The following is a 27,096-nucleotide window of genomic DNA, read 5'->3' on the forward strand; positions in this document are numbered from 1 at the left end:
TCTACTAAAAATACAAAAAAATTAGCTGGGCTTGGTGGCGGGTGCCTGTAGTCCCAGCTACTCAGGAGGCTGAGGCAGGAGAATGGCATGAATCTGGGAGGCGGAGCTTGCAGTGAGCCGAGACTGCGCCACTGCACTCCAGCCTGGGCCACAGAGGGAGACTCCGTCTCAAAAAAATAAAATAAAATAAAAAAACACCCACTGCCATTAGAAGCTTTCTTTTATTTACTTATTTTTTGGAGACAGGCTCTTGGTATGTTACCCAGGCTGGCCTTGAACTTCTGTGCTCAAGCCATCCTCCTGCCTCAGCCTCCTGAGTGGCTGGAACACGTATGTGCACCACCACCACACACAGGAAGAGCTTTATTTTACAAAGTACTCTTCCTACCTGTGAAGTCTCCAAGAAAAAAGAAAACAAAGTACTCATCTATGGCAAACAGTGATCTTCTGAACCTTTTTTGAGATGGAGTTTTGCTCATCGCCCAGGCTGGAGTGCAATGGCACAATCTTGGTTCACTGCAACCTCTGCCTCCCGGGTTCAACCAATTCTCCTGCCTCAGCCTCCTGAGTAGCTGGAATTACAGATGCCTGCCACCACACCCGGCTAATTTTTTTTAAAGTAGAGATGGGGTTTCACCATGTTGGCCAGGTTGGTCTTGAACTACTGACCTCAGGTGATCCACCTGCCTCAGCCTTCCAAAGTGCTGGGATTACAAGCATGAGCCACTGTGCCCGGCCGAGTTCTTTTTTTAATGGAAAGAATTTGGCATTCCTGCAGTAGATATAAGGCAGCAGAAACAAACTGTGCAGGCATGTGTAACAAGAATGCAGATGCCATTTATTTGGTCCATAAGTATAGTCGTTATTTGAGTTTTACAAAACATCGAATATAAATAACCTGAAACTGTAACAATACACAAAAATTGGCTTCTTACACAGACATACCAGGCAGTACAAACTGAAAACTTGAGTAAATTAACATTGTTTTACATTAATATACATAGTGCCATTTAACATTTAAAAACAAGTTTCAATGCATAGCACTTGATACTTCTTTCAATCTGTTTCAATCAGTTAAGAGTATGAAAATGGTTAGATCTAGGCTAAAAATAATTCTTCTTCTAGCCAAAAATAAAGGCATAATATTTATAACCAGGTATCAACTTTACTAAACCACAATATTTTGAAACTATTAATGATACCTAAGGGTATTTACATTAAAAAGGCAACATGCATTGTGTTGTTTTATCTCATGACTGGTTATGCATACACTTTGTTCAAAGGGTTTTTAAAACTATATTCCTACTTTCAATACAGCATACTGCAATGTGTCTAACAGTTCTAGCAAAAAGAATGCTTTCAAAGGGAGCAGAATAATTTTCAAGTCACTGGTGTCAATTTTTTCCCTTTGGAACAAAGGACATAACAATCTGGTTCTGCCCAGATAAACTAAACAGTAAGAGGGTTCTGTTTAGAGGCATTTCTGTTCAATCTAATGCTATGACATCATCAAGCTCTTCCTTCTGTTCTAGACGTGACCTCTTTGCACTGAGATTCTCTTTCTCATCTAATTTCCTCTTGCGGCTTCTCTCTTCTTCACTGACGTCAGCATTATTTGAAGAATCTTCTTCATCCGAATCAACTATGAGAACGTCATCTTGCTCTTGAGCTTATTTCAGAAAAAAGGAAAAAAGAAAATGGGTAAAAGCGTGGGAGTTACTTGTGCTCACCAGTATTTTCTGTAATTGAAAGCTGACTCTTCTAATATACACCAAACTTAAGAATGGCTGCATTTTCACTTTACACATCATGTATTTCCATACTGTTTTAAATCTTTTATATAATAAGCACCTATTTATTTTCTAATCAAAACAAAAAATTGTGACAAGCATTATGTAACTCAAAGGACCCATTACACATCCTTGATTCTACCTCTACCTTCTCCAATAGAAGAGCAGAGGGAACATATTCTAATAATGGTAGTAGTGGTAACAATAGCAACAACAATACAGCACTTACAATGTGCCAGGAACTGTTCTGAGCACTGTGCATATGACAACTCATTTAATCATCACAACCCTATAAAGAAGATCACATGATTATCCGCTTTCCAGGAAAGGAAACTCAGTGAATGACTTCCCAAGCTTACACAGTAGCAGAGGATGAAGCCAGGAACCATCCCCAATGCAAAAATGATACTAAAGGTGGTTTTATCTCCTCGTCCAACAAAATCAAAGGCAGAATACCTACCTTACTCATGGCTGTAACCCTAGAAACCTATCCACAGTAGAGGATCAATAAATGTGCATTTCAAATTATGATTTTGGAAAATCTACCATATAGTCTCTTCCTCAAAGGAGGATGATGGACCTTTCTAATTTCAGTGAGGGGGAAAAAAAACAGGTTATGAACCAATGACCCAGGCCATAATCTGAATGTTCATCTTCAAAAATCTCAAGAGAACATTAGAGCCAAGAGTAAACATATTCCAAAGAATGCCACAGACAGGGTCAAAGAAATGAAAACAAGTAAAAATTTGGTAACTTTTTGTTTCCTAACTAAAGGAAGAGAGGGAGCAGAGTAAATATTCAAATCAGAACACAGTAAAGAATCAGTTATTTGGAAAAATACCAAGCACCAGCACTGGAAATCCAGGGGAAAGGACTATACCCAAGGCATATTGGTGACGAGGAAACTCTAACATGCCTAAATTCCATACTTACCAAGCATTTGTTCACTCAAAATAGTCAGATGCATGGATTTATTGCTCCTAAATAAAACAAGCTACAAAACCCCAACCTGCTACTACATAGGCTGACTGCGCACTAGTAAACTATCATTTCAAACTGTAAAAACCAATTAACAAAAAATAACAAAGTGTTCCTATTTTCTGTAAGAAATTTCCGTAAGAATTTCCCCCAGTCTTAAATGACTTTTTGTTTGTTTTGAGGTGGAAGTCTCACTCTGTAAACCAGGCTGGAGTGCAGTGGCGCAATCCCGGCTCACTGCAACCTCCGCCTCCCGGGTTCAAGCGATTCTCCTGCCTCGGCTTCCCAAGTAGCTGGGGCTACAGGAGTATGCTGCCATGCCTGGCTAATTTTTTGTATTTTTAGTACAGATGGGGTTTCACCGTGTTGCCCAGGTTGGTGTCGAACTCCTGGGCTCAGGCAATCTGCCCGCCTCAGCCTCCCAAAGTGTTGGGATTACAGGCCTGAACCACTGTGCCCCGCCTTAAATGACTTTTTTTTTTTGGAGACATGGTCTTGCTGTTGCCCAGGCTGGAGTGCAGTGGTGCGATCATGGCTCACTGCAGTGTTGAACTCCTGGGTTCAAGTGAACCACTCTAGCCTCTTGAGTAGCTGATACTACAGGTACGCGCTACCATGCCTGGCTAATTTTATTTTTTTTGTACAGATGGAGGTCTCACTGTGTTGTCTAGGCTGTTCTCCAACTCCTGGCCTCAAGTAATACTTCCATCTTGGCCTCTCAAAGCGCTGGGATTACAGGTGTGAGCCACCACACCCAGCCCTTAAATGTCTTCATGGTTCATAAATTCAAAGCTCCATTACAACAATCAATACCAAACCAATACACACCTCTAGTAGTTTTATGGATTTATGGTCAATGTTCCTAATAATCAGTTTGCTTTTATTCTTGCTTGGTGGGTGTTTAACAACCTGCTGGCTGGGGCCATACTTACCTGTGGAGGTAGAGGGCTGAGCTCCATCATCACTGCCATTGGTTATGCTTTTGGCAGCATCTTCAGCTTGTTTGGGTCCCACTTTTTCCGGGGCATCACCAACAACCTCAAATTCAACATCCTTTCCTAGGTCTTCACTGTAGGAGAATCACACAGGTCACTGCTATGACTATTTACAAAGCAAAGGAGCACCAGAGAAATCCTGTTGTTCCTCAAAGCATACACTATGTACACACCAAATATGTGGATCCTAATTTTTTTTTTTTTAATTTTTATTTAAAAAAAAATTAGAGATAGGGTCTCGTAATGTTGCCCAGGCTGGTCTTGAAATCCTGGGCTCAAGCCATCCTCCCACCTTGGTCTCCTAAAGTGCTGGGATTACAGGCATGAGCCAACCATACCCACCTTGGATTGTAATTTTCAAAGAGCTAAACTTACAATAAAAAAGACGGTACACAACAATTTCTGTGATAATCTACATGCACTTTCAAATCAGGGCAAGGTTTTGGTTTTTTGTTTCTTTAAAACAGTAAATTAACTTTTATTGCTAAAGCAGAAAACTGAGTCCAAAACTCAGTGGCCTAAAGTAGTAACTCTTAGACATTATTTCTTCAGCCACTATGGAGTGCAGTAGCGTGATCTCGGCTCACTGCAACCTCTGCCTCCCAGGTTCAAGCTATTCTTCTGCCTCAGCCTCCCGAGCAGCTGGGATTACAGGCAGCTTTTAGATACCATGTGGTATTTTAGATACCATGTGGTATTTCCACTTCATTGTACATGTCCTTCCACTGTCTTTTCTTTCACAAGTGAAAACAAGCATGCCACTTACATCTAACTAGTGTCCAACTGAAGCAGGACCGCTTTGACTCCATTATACAACTGTGAAATACACTACTTATTAACAACTCTCATTCAGTCCTTCCTGTCATTTTTTTTTTTTTTTTTGAGACGGAGTCTCGCTCTGTTGCCCAGGCTGGAGTGCAATGGTGCAATCTTGGCTCACTGCAACCTCGGCTCCCAGGTTCAAACGATTCTCCTGCCTCAGCCTCCTGAGTAGCTGGGATTACAGGCACACGCCACCACACCCAGCTAATTTTTGTATTTTTTGTAGAGACGGGGTTTCACCATGTTGTTCAGGATAGTCTCAAACTCCTGACCTCGTGATCCGCCACCTCAGCCTCCCAAAGTGCTGCGATCACAGACATGAGCCATCACACCTGGCCTCCTTCCTGTCATTTTATGCTTTTTATAAACAAAGTATGAAATGCAGTTCTCTCCAAATAGCCACACAAACACTATGCATGTTTGTATACTCATGAAAATACTGACAAAATAACTGGACACAGGTGGCAGCACCACTAAACCCTTTGTTTGTTAGATGCTACCCAAAAACCCCAAGTCAGGCTCAGTTCCACCACGTCAGTGAGCATTAACAAAAATGCAACCTGGTCAACACATGAATATATAAGCAGACATGGTAAGATACCATGTCTCTCTTAACTGTGCTATAGACTCAGGAATCTGTACAATTCTTTTTTTTTTTTTTTTGAGATGGAGTTTTGCTCTTGTCACCCAGCCTGGAGTGCAATGGCGCAATCTTGGCTCACTGCAACCTCTGCCTCCCAGGTTCAAGTGATTCTCCTGCCTCAGCCTAAGTTTTTGGGATTACAGGCGTGCGCCACCACCAGCCTTTGGGCAGGCTGGTCTCAAACTCCTGACCTCAGGTGACCCGCCCACCTTGACCTCCCAAAGTACTGGGATTACAGGTGTGAGCCACTGTGCCCGGCCAGTACAGACAATTCCCAATATTCTTTTGCTATTGTCACAAAATCACAAACGAAATGATTTGTTTTATGGGAGAAATACTACTTTTTTTCTAGAGAAACTTGAAATACAATTAATAATTTTATTCCAGTTTAATTACTATAATGAATTTGCCTCTGTTTAAACTGTTCAAACACCTGGACTCTAGCTCTTCCTGATCAGCCACCACTGATGACAGTTACTCTTAAACATTTTTTGCTTATTTCTTTTATTTCTGGGTTTGTTTGTTTTTTTAAGTTGGAGTCGCACTCTGTTGCCCAGGTTGGAGTGCAATGGCATAATCCCGGTGAACTGCAACCTCCACCTCCCGGGTTCAAGGGATTCTCCTACCTTAGCCTCCCAAGTAGCTGGGACTACAGGCGCCTGCCACTATGCCTGGTTAATTTTTGCATTTTTAGCAGAGACGGGGTTTCATCACGTTGGCCTTGAACTCCTGACCTCAGGTGATCCACCTGCCTCAGCCTACCAAACTGCTGGGATCACAGGCGTAAGCCACCACACCCTGCCAATTTCTGATTCCCCAAATTTTCCTGTTGGTCAAACATCACAGAACTCAGTGACCAACTCGACCAAATATACGATACAGTTTCAAATGAACAGCAGGGTTTAAGGATAAGAAAACACTTTTCCTCCATTTCCTCTAAAGTTTATATATTCAAATAATTTCTTACAATTAAAATATTAGTAGCTCTTACCTATGAAGGATGTTGATCAATAAAGTATAGTCCTGGAGGAAGTCATCTGCTTGAAGCCGGCTGCCATTTCTAATTCCAAATTCTGACAACTTCTTATGATTATTAGCTAGGAAATGTGAAAATAATTTAGATAGTTCAGTTACATCTTCATAGAGCAGTCAGGTTTGTTTTTTAAAAAGCTAAACCTCTGTTATGGGGCTGAATTGTGTCCCATCCACCAAAATCCAAAGCTTGAAACCCTAATCCCTAGTATCTCAGAATGTGATTGTATTTGGAGACAGGACTTTTTAAAGGAATGATTAAATTTAAATGGGGCCATTAGGGTGGGCTGTAATCTGATCTGACTGATGTCCTTATAGAAGGAGGAAGGCAGGCACAGTGGCTCACACCTATAATCTCAGCACTTTGGGAGGCCAAAGCAGGATTGATTCCTGAAGCCCAAGAGTTGCAGTGATTGCATCACTGCACTCCAGCCTGCTGGGCAACAGAGCAACAACATTTTTTTTTAAGACTCTGTCTCCAATCAATCAATCAATTGCGAAATTTGAACAGACATCAGGGATGTGCACCCCTAGAGGAAAGGCTATGTGACACAACAGAAAGGCAGCTATCTGCAAGCAAAGGAGAGAGGCTTTAAAATAAACCAAACCTGCCAGCACCTTCATCTTGGTCTTCCAGCCTCCAGAACTGTGAGAATGTATTGTTTAAGCAACCTGGGCTGTGGTATTTGTTATGGAGGCCCTAGCACCCTAAAACATTAAAACACTGGGAATTCAGTCTTAAAACACTTAACTACCGAAACTACTTCAAGGGGACCAGACTGAGAAATTCTGAAAACTTTTCCCCATTCAAATCAATTTTTTTTTTAAGACAGGGTCTCACTGTGTTACGCAAGCCGGAGTGCATCCCAGGCTTGAGTGGTCTTCCCACCTCAGCCTCCAGAGCAGCTGGGACTACAGGTGTGCACCACCATGCCTAGCTAAATTTTTTTTTTTTTTTTTTGGAGACAGAGTCTTGCTCTGTTACCCAAGCTGGAGTGCAGTGGCACCATCTTGGCTCACTGCAACCTCCACCTCCCAGGTTCAAGCGATTCTCCCACCTTAGCCTCCTGAGTAGCTGGGATTACACGCACCCACCACCATGCCTGGCTAATTTTTGTATTGTTAGTAGAGACGGGGTTTTGCGATATTGGCCAAGCTGGTCTCAAACTCCTGATCTCAGGTGTGACCCACCCACCTCAGCCTCCCAAAGTGCTGGGATTACAGCCACAATGCCCGGCCTAATTTTTGCATTTTTACAAGAGATAAGGTTTTGCCATGTTGGCCAGGCTGGTCTCAAACTCCTGGCCTCAAGTGATCTGCCCGCTTCAGCCCCTCAAAGTGCTAGGATTAGAGGTGTGAGCCACCGCACCAAGCCCAATTTTCTATATAACCTCAATTTTCAATCCTCTTCTTTTTTGTCTGTTTTTTTTTTTTTAACATTTATTTCATCGTTTATAAGGAAAACGTTTAGAAAGGTTTTCCCTACACTGACACCCAGAACATACTAACGGTTTCTCCTAGTTCTTTTCCAGATCTGTTGCTTGCTTTACCATTTTTATCACTAGGAATGCCCTTGGCATTCTTACCCAGATTTCCACCTCCAAGCCCTTTCACACATCTCCACTGACTGCAAACCTCTTGGAACCATCACATTCAAAAGGAAAACCAATTAATATGGGTTCTTATTTTGGTGATTTAGCATCCCCTGTGAAATCTTGTGCTGGCCTAACAACGCTGCTAACATTGTAAGGCTATTCCTCAACTGGGCTCCAAGTTCTGACTTTGCGAATCTCAAATCTATCACCTGACTCTGCCTTAGTAAAAATCCCTCAATCCCGTCCTCCCTAAATAGCTCCCTGCTACTCCCCTGTTTAAACCCTGGTGGCAGGTGGCAGTGAAATACTGCCCCTTCCTCTGGAGGGTAGGGGTCAAGGGAGAGGAGGAAGACACACAGTGCACGTATGACAAGAGAGACTCCAACCTCACCACTGCTGCCAACCCCTCAGCACCCCAGCTTCCAGTGAAACCAAATAATGGGCCACTCCCAAGGCAGTTTAGGTTGTTTCACAAGCTCACACCTTTGCAGACAGATGTTCATTCTGTCTAAATGCTCTCTTCTTTGTCCAGTGAGTCCCAACTATTTCTTCAAAAACTGACCCAAGGGCCCTCCCTCTCCTATTACTCCCCCTCCCTTTCACAAAGCTGAGTATACTTTCCTTAGATTTGTACTGTGTACACACTCTTTCTACAGTTTTCCTTGGACTATGCTGAATTCAGCTGTTGACAACCTCCCTTCTCCTTCCAGGCCGCAAGGCACTTCAAGCCAAGATCTGTTGTCTTATTCATCCTTGACTTATGAATACCCAAAACTATGCCTGTCATACAGGACTCCACACATATTCTGATAAGTGCTGTCTCACCCTCCAAACCACATGTATTTCTGTACAGAACGGTCACACTGAGAAGCCACTGAGATTCCTGACCAGTTTCCATTTTTAAGCTAGCATTTGAAAGTGCTGGCTACAACTAAGGGACAGCATATAATCACAGACAGACTTTTTTTTAAAAGTCAGCTGGCTAGAATAAGGCTTGAATACTCAAGTAGACTCCTAAAATAGAGCACCACACAGCCAAAACATGGCCTCCAATTACACATGACCTAATAGCCCAAACAATTTCTCAACAAGCAACTACAACCAAGAAGAACCCTGACACTAAACCTGCATTTAAAGCCTTAACATCTGGATCCCAAAGTATGAATAAATGACCAATGGACAAATAGGTATGAATTAACTCAATATACAGGGAAAACACAGGGCCTAGAACCTTTGAAAATAACAGTACACTGGCAAAAACTGGGACATGGAAAAACGAGAACAGCAACCCAAAGGAGCTGCAAAAGTGACCAAGGAGGTACGGGATCAACGAGTACAGTCTGAAGGAGGAATAACTACGACGCAATTCTTACTATGAAAGCTTCAACAGAATCAAATATATTGTACCTTGTATAGCAAATGCATCAGCAAAAGGGATGACCTGCTTGAACTTTTCAAAGGAAAGATCAGAAAGCCAAAACTGGGCACTGAATTTCAATAATCTTTCTGCTATATAGAAGGAACAGGCTACCAAGGCTTGCCCACTCTTGGAGAAAAATCTCCAAATGCCTTAGAACCCTCCCCATTGTAATTTGACGGAAAGAACAGTCTTCTCATCACAAGGTAAGCTCCCAGGATCCATGATACCGGCAAGGAGGTTCCTTGGAAGGGGACAAGAGCACTGCAGTCACTGCAAATGTCTGACATGGAGCTCCCAAACATGGAAGTGTGATGACCCCCAGCAATGTCACCTTGAAAGAGCACCTCCATGACCAAACACTGCCACTCTCTGTAATATTGAGTATCATATACAGTAAATGAATCAACTAATGTGCACTCTTTCCTTTAAGCAGTCTCCTCAATGAGAGGAGTGAATAAATGCAATGTATGATACCTTCCGTCTCTCCCTCTTCGGAAGATATTAGGATTGTTCCTTTCCCATCTTCAATTTGGACATCTGGTGCTACCATAGCAAATTTTTCTTTCACTATCTACAAAAAAAAAAAAAAAACGGATTCAAAATATTAACGTAGGTAATTAAAGATCATAAGAAATCCTAGACTTCTATAAAGGCTCTTACTTTCCCCTTTGATTTATTGGAAACCGGCCAAGTCACTCTTCAAGATCCCTTAGAGCAAGCAGGAAAGCCATGAGGATTCACCTGAGTCCCATCCCCGCATCTGACCACTGATGCGGATCAGATCCAACTTCATCCCAACAGGGGACTAGGAACTCCCTGGCCGGCTCCTGCTACTTTATCTTTCCCTGCAGATTAGGTAGTGAGCTACACACACTTGACATATTTCATTTCAGTCTCTGTGCCAACCCTGTAATGGCAGGGGTTTGATAGATGGAATCATTTCTCATTAACCTGACTCTCAGATAAGCCTCCCCATTCCATGCATTTAGAGAAGTGATAATATTCTGTTAAATCCTACCAGCTCCTAAAAAAGAAGGAAAAAAGGAGGAACTCTCTATAGGTCTAAGTATCCTACAAATAGAGGAATTACCTTTAAGCTCAAGAATCAGGAGATACCAAAGATAATTATTTTCTAGAAAAGAAACTAGGGCAACCACCCTCTGTTGTACCTGCCACTTCCCTGACCAAAACATAAGCTCAAATCAATCCGTCCTGCGTAACCAGTTTCTGGAAGAAAGGCCATTCCCTATCAGGCAGCACTGCTATTTGAGAAGGGCCGCTTCCTCCTCTCTCAAGAGGCATGTAAATATGTAGCATTATGATGGTCACAACCAGAGAACAACATGAAGTGATCTCAAAGTGGAAAGTGACACTTTTGGGTCATAAAACAAGAAAACCTCCCTAATACACAAATATAGCCAATTTAACAGGAACTTAAGGACCAGACCATGTCCTAAATCCCCATTTCTTCCCTCACTTCAGCTCCAGAGGTGAACCCAGGTGTGCACATGCTCTACGTCCTCAGGGACTAACTTACCACACCAGAATCAGGTCATATTAGTTAAGTGTGTACCACCACCAACTCTCAACTCAGACCTCAGAAATAAAAAAAGCCCCCTAATTTGCTGGGAGTGGGCACTGTCCAGCATGCAGAGAACCCAAAACTCTGCAAATGACTTATACCCTTTAATACAAAGCTGGTAACTGGGGCTTTGCTCTACTGGAAATGCAAACTTTGCACTGCATGCAAATACTTATCTGCTCACTGCCACAGTGAGGACCATTCAAGGATACCTGTTATTTGTCAAAAAATACAGAATTTACCCACTGTCTGGGAAGCAAAGAGCAAAGATGTCCTCTGCTTGCAGTGATACTGTGCCACCACTGTGCTGCAGATTCCAGTCAAATACTCCCATTCCGTTCTGGGATGTGAGGCACTTACTCTGGAACCACAGACAGAAAAGCCTGCAGGTATCCAGAAGGCAAAATAACCCAGGAAATCACAGCAACACATCTCTGCAGTCGGACCTTTTCAGAGTCACTAGCTAGTGTTCGCTTGTTATCACAGTAATACTGTAAAAGCAAAAGGAAAAGAGACCCAGGCCTTGCACTGACCTTGTCTTGTAAGGTGAGAACAGTCACTTTATGGACATTCAGCCGCACAGTCACCTCTGGCTTGCTGGCACATACGTAACAATTGGGGTTGGGAGGATCCAGTGCACAAGGCACAAGAAGCTTCTTTCTTGGGTTTGGTTGTTTATTCAAAAAAATCTTTGGAGGAGAAATAACAGGCAGAAATCAGAAACGTGTGCTATAATTTTATATACCATACAATCTAAAATTGCGTTTACCAGATATCCAATAAAAAATGACTTAAAAATTCCCTTCCAGATGGCAAAATGGATCAGGAAAATCATGAGCTTTTTAGGAGTCTAGTTTTTCAACCTTCTTTTCTAATCAGCTAAAGGCCAGGCTTGCTAGCCTTGCTGAAAAGACATCTCCTTGTATTATATAACACTCCGTGTTCTTCTGCAACCTAATTTAGCAAGAGTAAGGGCAGAGGCATGCTCATCTGTGGTGCCTTCATTGTATCAGCTGCTGGTGTCCCTCCCTGAGGCTATTCTTATCAACCAAGTAATCTCATGACAAGACCAACACATTCATTTCTCCAGTTAACAATAATGCCTTTCACAGATGTCTAGAATCAACGTCACTGCCTTCCCAAATTTTCTGATTATAATAACATTTATATAATGAGGGAAAAAAATAACGTATTTCTGGCAGTATATGCACCTATTTACCATTCCTCTAATACTAAACAAAAAAATAATTAAGAACCAAGGCAGATATAAAAATTACATTGAAATTAAGAAAAGCTCCAAGTTCCTGCTACTACTGAAGTTTGGAAAACACTAGCAAGATCCAACACAAACAACAAATGTCAGAAGACAAGAAGTTGAGACACGAACCTTTATCTTGTGACTACAATGTAGTGTTAAGTCTGCTAAGAGGAATGAATTCTAAAGGAGTACTCTATGGATTCCCCCGAGCATACAGAACTAAATCCCTCAAGAGACACTAAAGCCCTCCTCTGTAAAATAGCTTCTCCCTACAATGAATACTGGCAGGTAGAAGGGCTAGAAGCAAACTGCCCAGGCCAAGCAGGCTACAGAGGCAGAAAGATTTGTTTGATTTTGGGCTTCACTGGGAAGGTAAGTGTGCTCAGGGAAACTGACAATAATAAAAGCAATTGCTACCACGATTAATACCTGGGCTAACATTAATCCATGCTGGAATTCATTTACAAATGTAAACAAATGAAATCCAGATATATTACTTTTTTTTCTTTTGAGACAGAGTTTCACTCTTGTTGCCTGGGCTGGAGTGCAATGGTGCGATCTCGGCTCACTGCAACTTCGCCTCCTGAGTTCAAGTGATTCTCCTGCCTCGGCCTCCCGAGGAGCTGGGATTACAAACTTGCGCCACCATGCCCGGCTAATTTTATTTATATATATATATATTTTAGTAGAGACCAGGTTTCTCCACATTAGTAAGGCTGGTCTCGAACTTCCGACCTCAGGTGATCCACCCACCTTGGCCTCCCAAAGAGCTGGGATTACAGGCGTGAGCCATTGTGCCTGGCCAGATATATTAATATTAATAGTCCAAGAGTGACATGGAGCTAAGCAGGCAAAGAAACCAGAAGGATGTGATGGGAAATAATATACATTTTAATAAGTTCAGTAGTTTGTACATGCCTGTAATTCTAGCCCTTTGGGAGGCCAATGCGGGCAGATCACCTGAGGTCAGGAGTTCGAGACCAGCCTGGCTAACATGGTAAAACCCCGTCTCTCCTAAAACTACAAAAATTAGCCAGGCATGGTGGCGCCCGCCTGTAGTCCAAGCTACTGGGGAGGCTGAGGCAGGAGAATCACTTGAAGTTGGGAGGTGGAGGTTGCAGTGAGCTGAGACTGCGCCACTGCACTCCAGCCTGGGTGACGGAGCAAGACTCCATCTCAAAAAAACAGATACCCAAAAATAAAGTTATTAGAAATTAAAAATATATACAATAAAAGTTTAAGTAGAAGCATTAGGGCCCCAGGCAGGTGTGATTCTATTCCTTCAGGCACAGAATTTCACTTGCCAGAAAATAGAATATTTTAGGGTATGGGGCTGCATAGTAGCTCACACCTGTAATTCCTCCGCCAGGAGAGGATGAAGGTTAAGTGAACAAGCCAGGTCAGTCGGTGGTCAGGTTGAGGAGGGAGGGAGGGAAGGAAGGAAAAGAGTGCATCTGGCCAGGTCACGTGACTCACACCTGTAATCCCAGCACTTTGGGAGGCCAAGCTGGGAGGGACTGCTTGAGCTCAGGAGTTCAGGACCAACCCTGGACAACATAGCAAGACGCATCTCACCAAAAAAAAACAAAAAAAACCGTGACGTAGTAGGCTCACGCCTGTATGCCTGTGTCCCAGCACTTTGGGAGGCCAAAAGGTGGAAAGGATCAGGGCGTCAGGGCTTCAGAGACCAGCCCACGAGCCAGCATGGTGAGAACCCGTCTCTACTAAAAATGCAAAGAGTTAGCCAGGCGCGGTGGCGTATGCCTGTAATCCCAGCAGCTCAAGAAGCTGAGGGCAGAGAATGGCGGCTTGAATCCGGGAGGCAGGAGTTGCAGTGAAGAGCTGAGATGTGCCACTGCACCCGCCCAGCCTGGAGCAGCAGGCTGAGACTCCATCTCTCAAAAAGTGTATATCAATGTACTGCAAAGTAAAAATTACCACCAAGGCTAGATATTTTTTAGAATTTCTGAAGGTAAAATGGGTCATTTATTTCAACAAAAGGGGCCTGAGCAGCAATGAAATGTTAGCTAATATTTCCTAGGAAGCCTTAAGCTGAGTAAAGAAAGTGAAGTGTCTACCAGACACAACATCAAAGGAAGGAATCAAAGAGAACATCAAGTAGTGGTAGTCTTAAGAGATACACGCTTGGTAGCAGTAGCTCAAATATGTAATCCCAAGCACTTTAGGAGGAAGGGGCCGAGGCCAGGTGGATCCGAGTCAGAGGTCGAGACCATCTAGCTAACCGCAGTGAAACCCGTCTCTACTAAAAATACAAAAACTAGCGAGGCCCAGTGGCCAGAGCCTAGTCCCAGCTACTGGGAGGCTGAGGCAAGAATGGCTGAAACCCAGGAGGCTGGGAGCTTGCAGTGAGCTGAGATCAAGCCCACCACACTCCAGCCCTGGGCAGTGTAGAGACCAGACTCAGTCTCAAAAAAAAAAAAAAAAAGAGATACACCTACCCCACCCACCACTAAGGTAGGAACTCTTAAAATAGGAGATCCTTACACAAAGCAAGGAGCTGAAAGGAGAGGAGAAAAATACTTTCTCCATAAAAATTATCTTAAACTTGGTGCTTATTGGAGGGGGAGGAGTATCTTCCCATATAATTCATGACAATAACACAGGGCTCGTTCAGGTTTGTGGTCTGAATACATAAGTATTGAAAATCCTAAAATTAAGAATTGAAAAGTAGGCCGGGCGCGGTGGCTCAAGCCTGTAATCCCAGCACTTTGGGAGGCCGAGACGGGCGGATCACGAGGTCAGGAGATCGAGACCATCCTGGCTAACACGGTGAAACCCCGTCTCTACTAAAAAATACAAAAAAAAAAATAGCCGGGCGCGGTGGCAGGCGCCTGTAGTCCCAACTACTCGGGAGGCTGAGGCAGGAGACTGGCGTGAACCCGGGAGGCGGAGCTTGTAGTGAGCTGAGATCCGGCCACTGCACTCCAGCCTGGGCGGCAGAGCGAGACTCCGTCTCACAAAAAAAAAAAAAAAAAAAAAAGAATTGAAAAGTGGTCCTCTATTGGCAGTGCCCCAAGCACCCACATGTAATAACCAGAAATGCTTTTTGAAGAAATACATCTACAATGGGTTCCTAAAGAATTACCAGACACAATTCTAATACACATTCAGTTTTAAAAAAATCATAAACCATACAAGCGAAGCACTATGAGAAATAGCAGAAATGACAGCAGATTCACCCATGAAGATCTCAGACACTAACATGATCAAAAACTATAAAATAAAATTGAAAAGAATGACTCAACAGAATGACTGAAGAGGGGACTATAAAATGACCAAGCGGCCAGGCGTGGTGACTCACGCCTGTAATCCCAGCACTTTGGGAGGCCAAGGCGGGCAGATCATGAGGTCAGGAGATGGAGACCATCCTGGCTAACACGGTGAAACCCCGTCTCTACTAAAAATACAAAAAATTAGCGGGCGTGGTGGCGGGCGCCTGTAGTCCCAGCTACTCGGGGGACTGAGGCAGGGGAACGGCGTGAACCCAGGAGGTGGAGCTTGCCGTCAGCGGAGATCGCGCCATTGCACTCCAGCCTGCGCGACAGAGCGAGACTCTGTCTCAAATCAATCAATCAATCAATCAATCAATAAAAATTTAAAAAATAAAATGACCAAGCAAATTTTAAAACCCATATAGCACTCTCAGAATTGAAAAACAGCTGAAACATCTTCTTTGTATAAGGACCGCACAATGAATTCTTCCAAGAATTCAGCAAAATTGGAAATGTTAGAAGCAAAAGCAACTTCTTTTTTTTTTGAGACAGAGTCTCACTCTGTCGCCCAGGCTGGAGTGCAGTGGCGCCATCTCGGCTCACTGCAAGCTCCACCTCCCAGGTGCATGCCATTCTCCTGCCTCAGCCTCTTGAGTAGCTGGGACTACAGGCACCCGCCACCACACCCGGCTAATGCTAATTTTTTTGTATTTTTAGTAGAGATGGGGTTTCATCATGTTAGCCAGGATGGTCTCAATCTCCTGACCTCGTGATCTGCCCGCCTCAGCCTCCCAAAGTGCTGGGATTACAGGCGTGAGCCACCACACCCGGCCGCAACTTCTTATTTCATTTTTGTTGCAATTTCCAGGAAGCTTAAACACACTCACTTGGTAACTAGAAAAATTTATAGTTAATTTTCCAGTGCTTTAAGCCAATTTTATTGTTTTCATTTTAAAAATTACCTGTTTAATGTACTTTTTATTAATGATTTTTTAAAGGGGGTTGAATATAAATGCAAACAGAAATACTCACTGTTCTGCACTGGTCTATTTTTCCTGATAAAATCTTCAATCCTTCCAGTACTATCAACCCAGCAATCACTGCATTAGTAGTAGCAATAGCAGGAATAATGTTCCCTGCCATTGCTGGAAAAAAAAAAAGATGAGTATGTTTTGCTGCTTAAAAAAACAACTTCAAGGTTTTAGTGATACAACTTTAGTACAAATAACTTACACTTGATATCAAATCTACTCTTCATATTCATACTGAAAATATGCATCCTGAGGTTTGCAGCAGAGGTGACAAAATCCATTGCAGATGGGTCATCCTGCCAATAATTTAAACAATTTAACAAGTTTCTCCACAAATTTACTATTCTGAAGCATTACTTTCAGAACAATACTTTCATGTGTTTGTAACACTGTAGGCTTTCAACTAGAACAAGAGGGTGCTGAGCTAGGACCTCACAGTAGCATGGAGGTGGGCTAAGTAGGGGGCGGGGTCTCATCATCAGCTCCTCTGGTTCAATAATGACTCTGATAAGAACACCAAAAACCACCAGCTTCTAGGAACTCACTACAGCCTAAACAAAGGCACCAGAGACTCAGGTTGTACACCAGGACCTCAATTCTACTCACTGACAATGGCAACCCTTTCCTGGGTCCGTTCATTAGTAATGAGAAGGTTGCTGGACAAACAGAATCTGGGCCAAAAGATGGGTCATTTAAGAAAACTGTTATAGGCTGGACATGGTGGCTAACACCTGTAGTCTCAAGCAATTTAGTAGGTTGAGGCAAGCAGACTGCCTGAGCTCAGGAATTTATGACCAGCCCAGGCAACATGGCAAAACCCCATCTCCACCAAAAATACAAAAAATTAGCCAGGCATGGTGGCACACAGCTAAAGTCATCCCAGGTACACGGGAGCCTGAGGTGGCGGGATCGCCTGAACCCCGGACGCAGAGGCTGCAGTGAGCCAAGATAGTGTCACAGCACTCCAGCCTAGATGACCGAGTGAGACCCTGTCTCAATTTAAAAAAACTGTTTCATTAACACTTCAGAAAAACCTGGATGACTCTTTTTAGCTCCCCTTTGCCAAACTTTCTTCATATGCGCCACTCTCTCATATATGCTGTTTCTTCAGATAAGGCAATACAAGTTTTTCCCATTAACGATTTATATTTTTTCTGAGACTATATCCTAGTCTCTAGATTTCAGCAAGGCTTCCTGCTTTGAACTGAGAAGATACTACCCTGGTCTAAAATTCAGAGGCATCACAGAACAGAAGAAAAAACACTGATAGCATAGTTCTTTATGTACTTATTGGTTCGCTGTGAATCCTCAGGCAAGTCAAATTCCCTGAGTCAAAATCCCTTAATCTATTAAATACGAGAAATTATATCCATATCTCATAAGGTGTGGTGAGGACTAAGAATACTGAATACTCAACACAGTGTCTTCCCTAGGCAGCTGTCTTATCACACCCATTCCATGTGGACTTTACTCAAGAGGATAATAATTCCCATTCCGAGGGCTCTTTATTTAGCCTCTGTGCACTGATGAAAACTTCCCAAATCACTAGCATAACAATAACAATGAAAATATGAAAAGTTACTCTTTAAATATCACAAAACCCAAGAGACTAATGTTTATAAGAATCCCAAGAATCTAAATATACTAGCTTCATTTTAGTGTATTTAGATGTCTCATTCAACCAGTTTCAAAATCTGTACACACAAATTTTTCTCAGGTTTCTAAAATTGGCCTTTATGCCTTAAGACCCATGACTAATCTTTACCACCATTCCTATTTCATACAAACTTTATGAGATAAAACACTTTTAGCCATAGATAATACTGATCACAATTAAGTAAGATTAGTTCATAATATCAAATCTCAAAATATGACATAACTGCAGAGTACTATTAAATATGATTTTAACGTCTAAGAATAATTACATCTCATTTTTATATCAAGAACTCCTTCAGACTTCTGAAACAGTCACAACTATTTCAATTCAAAGACAATCTTACTACTTTCAAGGGCAAATCACGCCAATGAGATGTTTTCTCCAAATGATTTTATGACTTCTATGAACACATCTACACTACACAAGAAACATTTCACTTTAATATATTCACATTATTTTTCTAGTCAACATAATTATAAACCCTGAACACATCACTAGAATCCCAAATGAAGTTTTATGATATTGCTTGAATTCATGTACAGAAAATTCAGCTCCATACAGCAATTAAAGCCGAAAATATCCAAGCCAAATTTAACATATTTCCTCAAAATCTAGTAAATATTCAAAAAATGACTAGCTTGTATTACACCTCAAGAACTAACCTCAAGAACTAAAACACACTTTTGATACGTAATTACTTGCCACACATTGTCAAAACGAACCTTATCCCATATGAGCTCAGCTCCATCCCCCTTTTCTGCTAAATGAACTCTCAAAGTCTCAATGCTCTTTGAAAAAAGGCGTGCATAGCTCTTTACATCTAGAACCTGCTGGTCTTTCAGGCCTAACTGGGGTTCATTCTGTTGATCTGTTGCATTCGTTTCTTCTCCTTAAAAAAAAAAAAAGTATATATAATATCAGAAATTTCACTGATAAACATCATTCCTCTACTGTGCTCTATTTAACAAGTTCAATCCCCAACCATTAAGAAATCAAATATGAAATAAATTCCATTAAAATAATTATCATGGGACCGGGCACGGTGGCTCACGCCTGTAATCCCAGCACTTTGGGAGGCTGAGGCAGGTGGATCATGAGGTCAGGAGATCGAGACCATCCTGGCTAATATAGTGAAACCCCGTCTGTACTAAAAATACTAAAAATTAGCTGGGCGTGGTGGCAGGAGCCTGTAGTCCCAGCTACTCGGGAGGCTGAGGCAGGAGAATGGCGTGAATCCAGGAGGCGGAGCTTGCAGTGAGCCGAGATGGCGCCACTGCACTCCAGGCTGGGCGACAGAGCGAGACTCCTTCTCAAAAACAAAACAAAACAAAAAACTGTTAAAGCTGAGATAGGAAAGGTACAAGACCACCTCAGAACCTCACAGGATTACTGGGAGATTCAAAGATATAATGTAGATAAAATGATGAATAAGCATTATGCCCAGCACCTAGTGAGAACTCAGTAAGCGGACACTACTAGAATCATAATTAAATCTGTTTGATAACTATCCCCAGATTGTTGAGAACTGCTCTAAAATGATATCCCAAGTCTCCCAGGATCTTTTAAGTTTCAATGCGTGCTATATTGCTGTGCATAAATTAATCCTAATATAGTTCAGATAAAGGAGAGACAAGAAGTGTTGAAGGGGAGTGGGATGAGAAAGCAGCCACAATTGTTTTCCTGCATTTAAAATTTTAAAATGTGCTGGGCACAGTGGCATACAGTCCCAGCTACTCAGGAGGCTGAAGCTGGAGGATGCCTTGAGTCCAGGAGTCCAGGGATGCCTTGCGCTATGACAGCCTGTGAACGGCCATTGCACTCGAATCTGGGCAACACAGCAAGACTACGCCTCAAAAAAACTTTTCATTTCTAAAAATTAAAAAAAATTTAAATTAAAAATGTGTTTCTAGATTAAATCTTAAAGAGATAATCACAAGGATACAATGGTGTACATAAATAGGCCAGGTGCAGTGGCTCACGCCTGCTATCCCAGCTACTCAGGAGGCTGAGGCAGGAGAATCGGTTGAACCCAGGTTGCAGTGAGCTGAGATCGTGCCACTGCACTCCAGCCTGGGCAACAGAGTGAGACTCAGTCTCAAAAGGAAACACCAAGATGTACATAAATATATAGTGATCTCAAAACTTTATTTCAGGGAAAATATGAAAACACTACGTGTTAATCAATAACAGACTAGTTAATTACACTGACTGACAAAAGCAAGTTAGAGTTTATCAATAGTATGATTCCATTACGCAGTGTATACACGATTGCCTGCATCTGTGTGCATAGGGCGGACCACCAGAACACTCCTGAAAATGTTATTAGTGGCTATTTCTCTAACTGTGGGACTTCAGTGACTTTTGTTCTTCATACTTTTTTGCATCGTTTGAATGTATGAAGACATACCATTTTCAACCAACAACGGGGCTATACAAAGACTTTAGGCAAGGACATTTCCAGCTTAGGTGTTCCACGACTAAAATGTATTCTTTACCTTGACTTTGTACTTCAGCCCAGTCCAACGGAACTGGAGGTTTCCTTTTCCGCCATAGTTTGTCCATTGTCAACAGATACCTGATGTCATCTTTAAAAAGCTTAAAAAAGAAAGATAGATCCCATGAACCCTACAATCCCTAATTGATAAGATACAAGAACATTCCATTGCTGATCTATTATATTACACTATGAAATCTGATTTAAAGATACATGTCATATACCAGCAGCATAACAATTTTCAAAAGAAAAAAATTTGTAAAAGGAAGTTCTAACAGAATCCCTACATTGAAAACAGTGAAATGCAGAAGTGCTCTGAGGAATGCAGAGTAAAGGAGCCCTGAAATGCTGACTGCCCCTGCCTTCCTAAGTCACCTCTCCAAAAGCTCCCCTAAAACTCAAAGATCAGTCTGAAGCACAATCATACAAATAAATGTACACCAGCTCTGCGGGAACTACAGACAATCACTGAGCCTAGGGATGCCAGTCAGAAATGCCTCCAAGCTCATGGGGACATGCCAATAAAGTATACAGATTTTTAAACTAAAGTGCTTCACAACAGAACTTCTGAACTGCAGTATCTTTAAAATGTGGTCTCCCCTCGAAATATAACCCACAGAAACAAGAGCAAAAATAAAATGAAAAAACCCACACACACACAATTATTACAAAAACAAAAACATTACAAGTAGACGGAAAAACTATCCTATGAAAAGATGTGCTAGAACTTCAAGTGATTTTAATATTTTTTTCTTTTTCCTTATCTGCATTTTCTATTGTTAATTTATTCAACACATTTATTGCTGGTACCAGGCAAGAACAGAAATTTGGCTATATTTGAAAATCACAGCCATTTCTATCAAAATGTACTTAATCCATCAATACTAATTGAGCATCCTTAATCTTTAGAGAATAAGCCAAATATACAAATAATCAGAATACAATTTAGTGCGAATAGCACAAAGCCTTGAGTAATATAAGGATTTCTGGCCGAGCGTGGTGGCTCACGCCTGTAATCCCAGCACTGTGGGAGGCCAAAGTGGGTGGATCACGAAGTCAAGAAATGGAGACCACCCTGGCCAACATGGTGAAACACCATCTCTACTAAAAATACAAAAATCAGCTGGGCGTGGTGCCACATGCCTGTAAGCCCAGCTACTCGGGAGGCTGAGGCAGGAGAATTGCTTGAACCCAGGAGGTGGAGATTACAGTGAGCTGAGATCGCACCACTGCACTCCAGCCTGGCGACAGAGTGAGACTCGATCTCAGAAAAAAATATATATATATTTCTATTTTATCTAAGAAATAAGGAAAGAGTCTCCTTGTGACAGCAACATGTGAAATGGATACAAAGGCAAGGAGATGAATCCACTATGACTTGGGTAACAAATGTGGCTGGAAACAATTTGTAGAGGACGTGAAGGCTTGAACCAACAGTTTTCTAAGCCTAAGCTCCACCTCTTTCTGTTTTATGCAACTATTACTAAATATTAGGAGTCCCTCAGATTTCTGTACTGAACCATCTTTTCTTTTTTTTTTTTTGAGGTGGAGTCTCGCTCTGTCGCCCAGGCTGGAGTGCAGTGGCCGGATCTCAGCTCACTGCAAGCTCCGCCTCCCGGGTTTACGCCATTCTCCTGCCTCAGCCTCCCGAGTAGCTGGGACTACAGGCGCCCGCCACCTTGCCCGGCTAGTTTTTTGTATTTTTTAGTAGAGACGGGGTTTCGCCATGTTAGCCAGGATGGTCTCGATCTCCTGACCTCGTGATCCGCCCGTCTCGGCCTCCCAAAGTGCTGGGATTACAGGCTTGAGCCACCGCGCCCGGCCTAACCATCTTTTCATTCTATCCTCCATGGTGTATCATGTCCATTTCCAGTAGTTAACCACATCTATAAACCTAGGAATCCCAAATATAACCCCAGTTGACACCTCTCTACTTATCTACAAAAACACTTCTCTAATGTTCCAAAAGAATTTCAAATGAGTTCAAAGTTGCTGTATCACCTTCTCCTACCCTCCCCCAACCCCTATACACACATCTGCTTCCCACATCAGAGAACAGCACCTCTGTTCTTTGACCTGCCCAGGCTGAAGTGCAGTAGTGTGACCATAGCTCACTGAAGTCTCAACCTCTTGGGCTCAAGTGATATTCCTGTCCCAGCCTCCTAAGTAGGTAGGGACCGCAGGCTCAGGCCACCAAGCCTGGCTATTTTTTTTTTTTAGTGATGGGGTCTTGCTATACTGCCCAGGCTGGTCTTGTGCTCCTAGCCTCAAGTGATCCTCCCACCTTGGCCTTCCAAAGTGCTGGGATTACAGGTGTAAGCCACAGTGCCCAGCCAGGTACCATTTTTTTATTCCACTGACCTTCACCATATACATCCAAAATCCTGTTGAGTCTACTCCTCCATGCTCCACTGGGAGTACAGATGGCTGTACTCCAGATTATTCCGGCACTGCACAACTCCAGGGGCACTGTCCCAGATTGGTTATGATACAAATACCAGATCCTAGGGTAGTGTGTGCATCCCTTCTATCACCTTATAGTGATCCTGTAAGACTACCTTTCAATGGACTGCCACTGTCTTGCTGTAACATCCTTAACAAGGCCTAGAAAGTCTGCCTGATCTGACGTCAACTTATCTCTCCAGTCATCTTTTTCCACTCTCCCCCTTAATGGGATTTAAGTCAGTTTTCCAACCGAGAGTTTCCTTGCACATACTGTACCATATTCCAACTCTTATTCTTTCAAGCCTTGGGCTTAAATGTTACCTCCTCTAGAAAGCTTCTTCTGAAGCCTCTCCCTAGCAACATCTGAAATGGGTTCGCAGGCCAGGGGATGAGTCCATTAGATGAAAATTACTATTAAAGGGCTGCAAAGTCTCTGAACTTAATGTCATTAAGACTTTGAAGCTGAAATTTATTGTTCAATGTTTGACTTCTCATCTTGACTATGAACTCCCTCTGAAGAGCAAGGACTCTGTCTTCTGTCTTGTTCACAACTAAATCCCCTGTACTTAAAGTAAGTGTCTGGCACACAGATGTTTAAAATTATCTGCTAAACAACAGATTGGGGATGCACTTCAGATTTTTCTGGCATTCAAGTGTTGCTCAGATTGGAATGGAAATAAGTATACCAGTTTGGAAGATACTGCTGATGCCCATATCAAAGTTTACTGCATCTTAAGTATAATAAAAATAAAAACTATTATGATACTGAGTGTCAACCTGATTGGTTTGAAGGATGCAAAGTACTGGTCCTGGGTGTGTCTGTGAGGGTGTTGCCAAAAGAGATTAACATTTGAGTCAGTGGACTGGAAAACGCAAACCCACTCTTAATCTGGGTGGGCACCATCTAATCAGCTGCCACTGAGGCTAGAATACACAGAAGGCAGCAAAACATGAAAAGACTAGACTGGCCTAGCCTCCCAGGCTACATCTTTCTCCCATGTTGGATGCTTCCTGCCCTCAAACATCGGACTCCAAATTCTTCAGTTTTGAGACTCAGACTGGCTCTCCTTGCTCCTCAGCTTGCAGACAGCCCTATTGTGGGGCCTTGTGATCGTGTGAATTAATACTTAATCAACTCCCCTTTATATATATCTATCCTATTAGCTCTGTCCCTCTAGAGAACTCTGACTAATACAACCATGTTTTAGAAAAGGGCTGTAGTGAGAAAATAAATGCAATAGGGATAAGAAAGTCAATCTGTAGGCTGGGCACGGTGGCTCACGCCTATAATCCCAGCACTTTGGGAGGTCGAGGCGGGCAGATCACCTGAGGTCAGGAATTCAAGGCCAGTCTGGCCACTATGGCGAAACCCCGTATCTACTAAAAATACAAAAATTAGCCAGGCATGGTGGCGGGCACCTGTAATCCCAGCTACTCAGGAGGCTGAGGCAGGAAAATAGCTTGACCCGGGAGGCAGAGGTTGCAGCAAGCTGAGATCGTGCCACTGCACTCCAGCCTGGGCGACAGAGCAGGATTCTCTCTCAAAAAAAAAAAAAAAAAGTCAACATGTGACTTTTCTTCCTCTGTTACCACTGGGGAAATGAGATGAAATACAAGCTGGGGAGAGCAGTATGTCATTTAAGACAGCAGAACCTGTGCATGCTAGAAAGCAGACAAAAGAAACCAAGAAAAAAAAGATCCAAGACACAGGGTAGAGATGAAAATCCTGTCTGAATAATGGTACAAAAGAAAAGTAAAAAGCCACACGCAAGAGTTAACCTTTACTGAAAAAGTGGTTTCTCTCCAGTAGAAAGAAAAAGGTTGAGTTTTCGGTGATGCGGATCATTCTCTCAACAAGTAAATCATGTACAATGGCTTCAAACCAGTTATTATATCCTTAAGGTCATCTGCTTAGTGAGAGTTGCAAGAATACTGACTCAGTTTGATAAGAGCTGAGAAAGTTTTAAGCTCTGTGATTAGCTTTGCTAGGGGCTAGGCTCAGTGGTTCATGCCTGTAATCCTAGCACTTAGGGAGGCAGAGGCTGGAGGACAGCTTGAACCCAGGAGTTTGAGACTTGAAACCAGGAGTTTGAGATCTGCCTGGGTAACATGGTGAGACCCCATTCTCCACGAAGAGGGAAAAAAGAGTCAAAAAAATCCACACATGTACAACTTGTTAGGGAGTCAAGACAGAACAAAAAACTTTCCAAACATGGACCTGAGGGTCTAGATGAACAATAATTATGTAGACCCAATAAAAACAATCTCATAGATTTCTCTAGAAATATTCAACAGGCAAATAATATATGCTGATGAAGAAGGATTTCACCAAGAACAAGGGGCCTACAGGGTTCAAGGGTAATTTAGGACACATGTCAGTCAAATTGCTAATAAAATACATGAGCAGGAAATAAAGGTGAACATGAAGCCAGGCGGGGTGGCTCACATCTATAATCCCAGCACTTTGGGAGGCCAAGGTGGGCAGATCACTTGAGGTCAGGAGTTCATGACCAGCCTGGCCAACATGGTGAAAACCCGCTTCTACTAAAAATACAAAATTAGCCAGGCATGATGGTGCACATCTGTAATCCCAGCTATTAGGAGGCTAAGGCAGGAGAATTGCTTGAACCCAGGAGGCGGAGGTTACAGTGAGCTGGAATCGTGCCATTGCACTCCAGCCTGGGCAACAAGAGCGAGACTCCATCTCAAAACAAAAAAAAAAACTGAAAATGAGAAGCAGCAGAAAAACCAAGAAGTTCTATAAAAAGTGAGGGAAGGAAAGACAACCAAGAAGGTATACAAGCCGCCTCTAATTATACGTCCTATTTAGATGTTATACAGATAAATTTAGTGTAGATGGTAACATTTTAAAACTTGCATATCCTGACTGCATCAACCATTTTATTAGGACATCATAAGGCATATACATAGAAGCTTAATTCAATTTTATGGACTATTTTAAAACAAGCAGAACTAGAATACATCTATGCACAACAATACATCTATCCATGATTATACAGAAAGTAAATCTAACCTTCGTAAAAAGTTTAACCGGATCATATCCAGTTGATTTAGCCCATTCCTTAGTAGAAATACGTTTAATGTCACCATCTTCATTAGATGCTCTAGCTCTGGCTTCAGCTTCTGTTGGTTCCCCTATAAAACAATCATTATTTTATTTTCAGCTGTAATGAATGTAGAACTGAACTCTTTCACTCACCTTTGGGAATAAAAAGAGTCACTCATGGAAATCCCCAAATGCAACACATTCTGAGTTCAAGGAAAAAGAAAAATAACACATTCATCAGCATCTTTTTGTATCCCAATTTTCTTTCTTGTTTTTGGAGACAAAGCCTCGCTCTGTCACCCAGGTTGGAGTGCAGTATTAAGATCTCGGCTCACTGCAGCTTCTACCTCTTGGACTCAAGCCATCTTCCCGTCTTAGCCTCACCAATAGTTGAGACTACAGGTGCACACCATCACGCCCGGCTAATTTTTGTATTTTTTGTAGAGACGGGGTTTTGCCATGTTGGCCAGGCTGGTCTTGAATTCCTGACCACCTGCTTCAGCCTCCCAAAATGCTGGGACTACTGGCATGAGCCACCTTGCCTGGCCTATTGTACCTCAGTTTCTGAAAGCTACACAAATCAGTTAAAAGCACAGACCAATCATCAGATCTAGGAATAACTTGCAGCTCTATTTACTAGACTTGTGAAATTTCTCTTAACCTTGATTTTCTCATCAGTAAAATGGAATTACATTTTTTTTGTAAAACATTGTTTTGGCCAAGTATGGCAGCTTACTTACGCCTGTAATCCCAGCACTTTGGGTGGCCGAGGTGGGTGGGTCACCTGAGGTCAGGAGTTCGAGACAAACCTGGCCAACATGGTGAAACCCTGTCTCTACTAAAGATACAAAAATTAGCTGGGCGCAGTGGCAGGTGCCTGTAATCCCAGCTACTCAGGAGCCTGAGGCAGGAGAATCGCTTGAACCCAGGAGGCGGAGGTTGCAGTGAGCCGAGATCGCACTACTGTACTCCAGCCTGGGCAATAAGAGTGAAACTCCATCTCTGAGGAAAAAAAAAAATTAAATAACACAGGTTAAACACACATTACCTAGCA

The 27,096-nt window shown here is 42.5% G+C and overlaps 1 protein-coding gene across 2 annotated transcripts in view; it reads right to left on the reverse strand.

Annotated features, from left to right (window-relative positions):
* Positions 1–815: 815 nt before the first annotated feature.
* Positions 816–27,096, reverse strand: part of UBA2 (ubiquitin like modifier activating enzyme 2) — a 42,910-nt gene continuing 16,629 nt past the window's right edge. The window contains exons 8-17 of one of the 2 annotated variants that reach the window (XM_031659674.1): positions 26,010–26,131; positions 20,532–20,631; positions 18,759–18,925; positions 16,582–16,675; positions 16,381–16,493; positions 11,391–11,546; positions 9,750–9,846; positions 6,220–6,325; positions 3,701–3,837; positions 816–1,669 (exon numbers count right to left, since the gene is read on the reverse strand). In XM_031659674.1, the coding sequence (XP_031515534.1) occupies positions 1,488–1,669; positions 3,701–3,837; positions 6,220–6,325; positions 9,750–9,846; positions 11,391–11,546; positions 16,381–16,493; positions 16,582–16,675; positions 18,759–18,925; positions 20,532–20,631; positions 26,010–26,131 (1,274 nt within the window). In that variant the 3' untranslated portion in view covers positions 816–1,487. The remainder of the gene's footprint in view (positions 1,670–3,700; positions 3,838–6,219; positions 6,326–9,749; positions 9,847–11,390; positions 11,547–16,380; positions 16,494–16,581; positions 16,676–18,758; positions 18,926–20,531; positions 20,632–26,009; positions 26,132–27,096) is intronic. The other variant, XM_031659675.1, reaches the window with a different exon arrangement.

This window comes from Papio anubis, chromosome 20, assembly GCF_008728515.1.
Source record: "Papio anubis isolate 15944 chromosome 20, Panubis1.0, whole genome shotgun sequence".
Classification (NCBI taxonomy): Eukaryota; Metazoa; Chordata; class Mammalia; order Primates; family Cercopithecidae; genus Papio; species Papio anubis.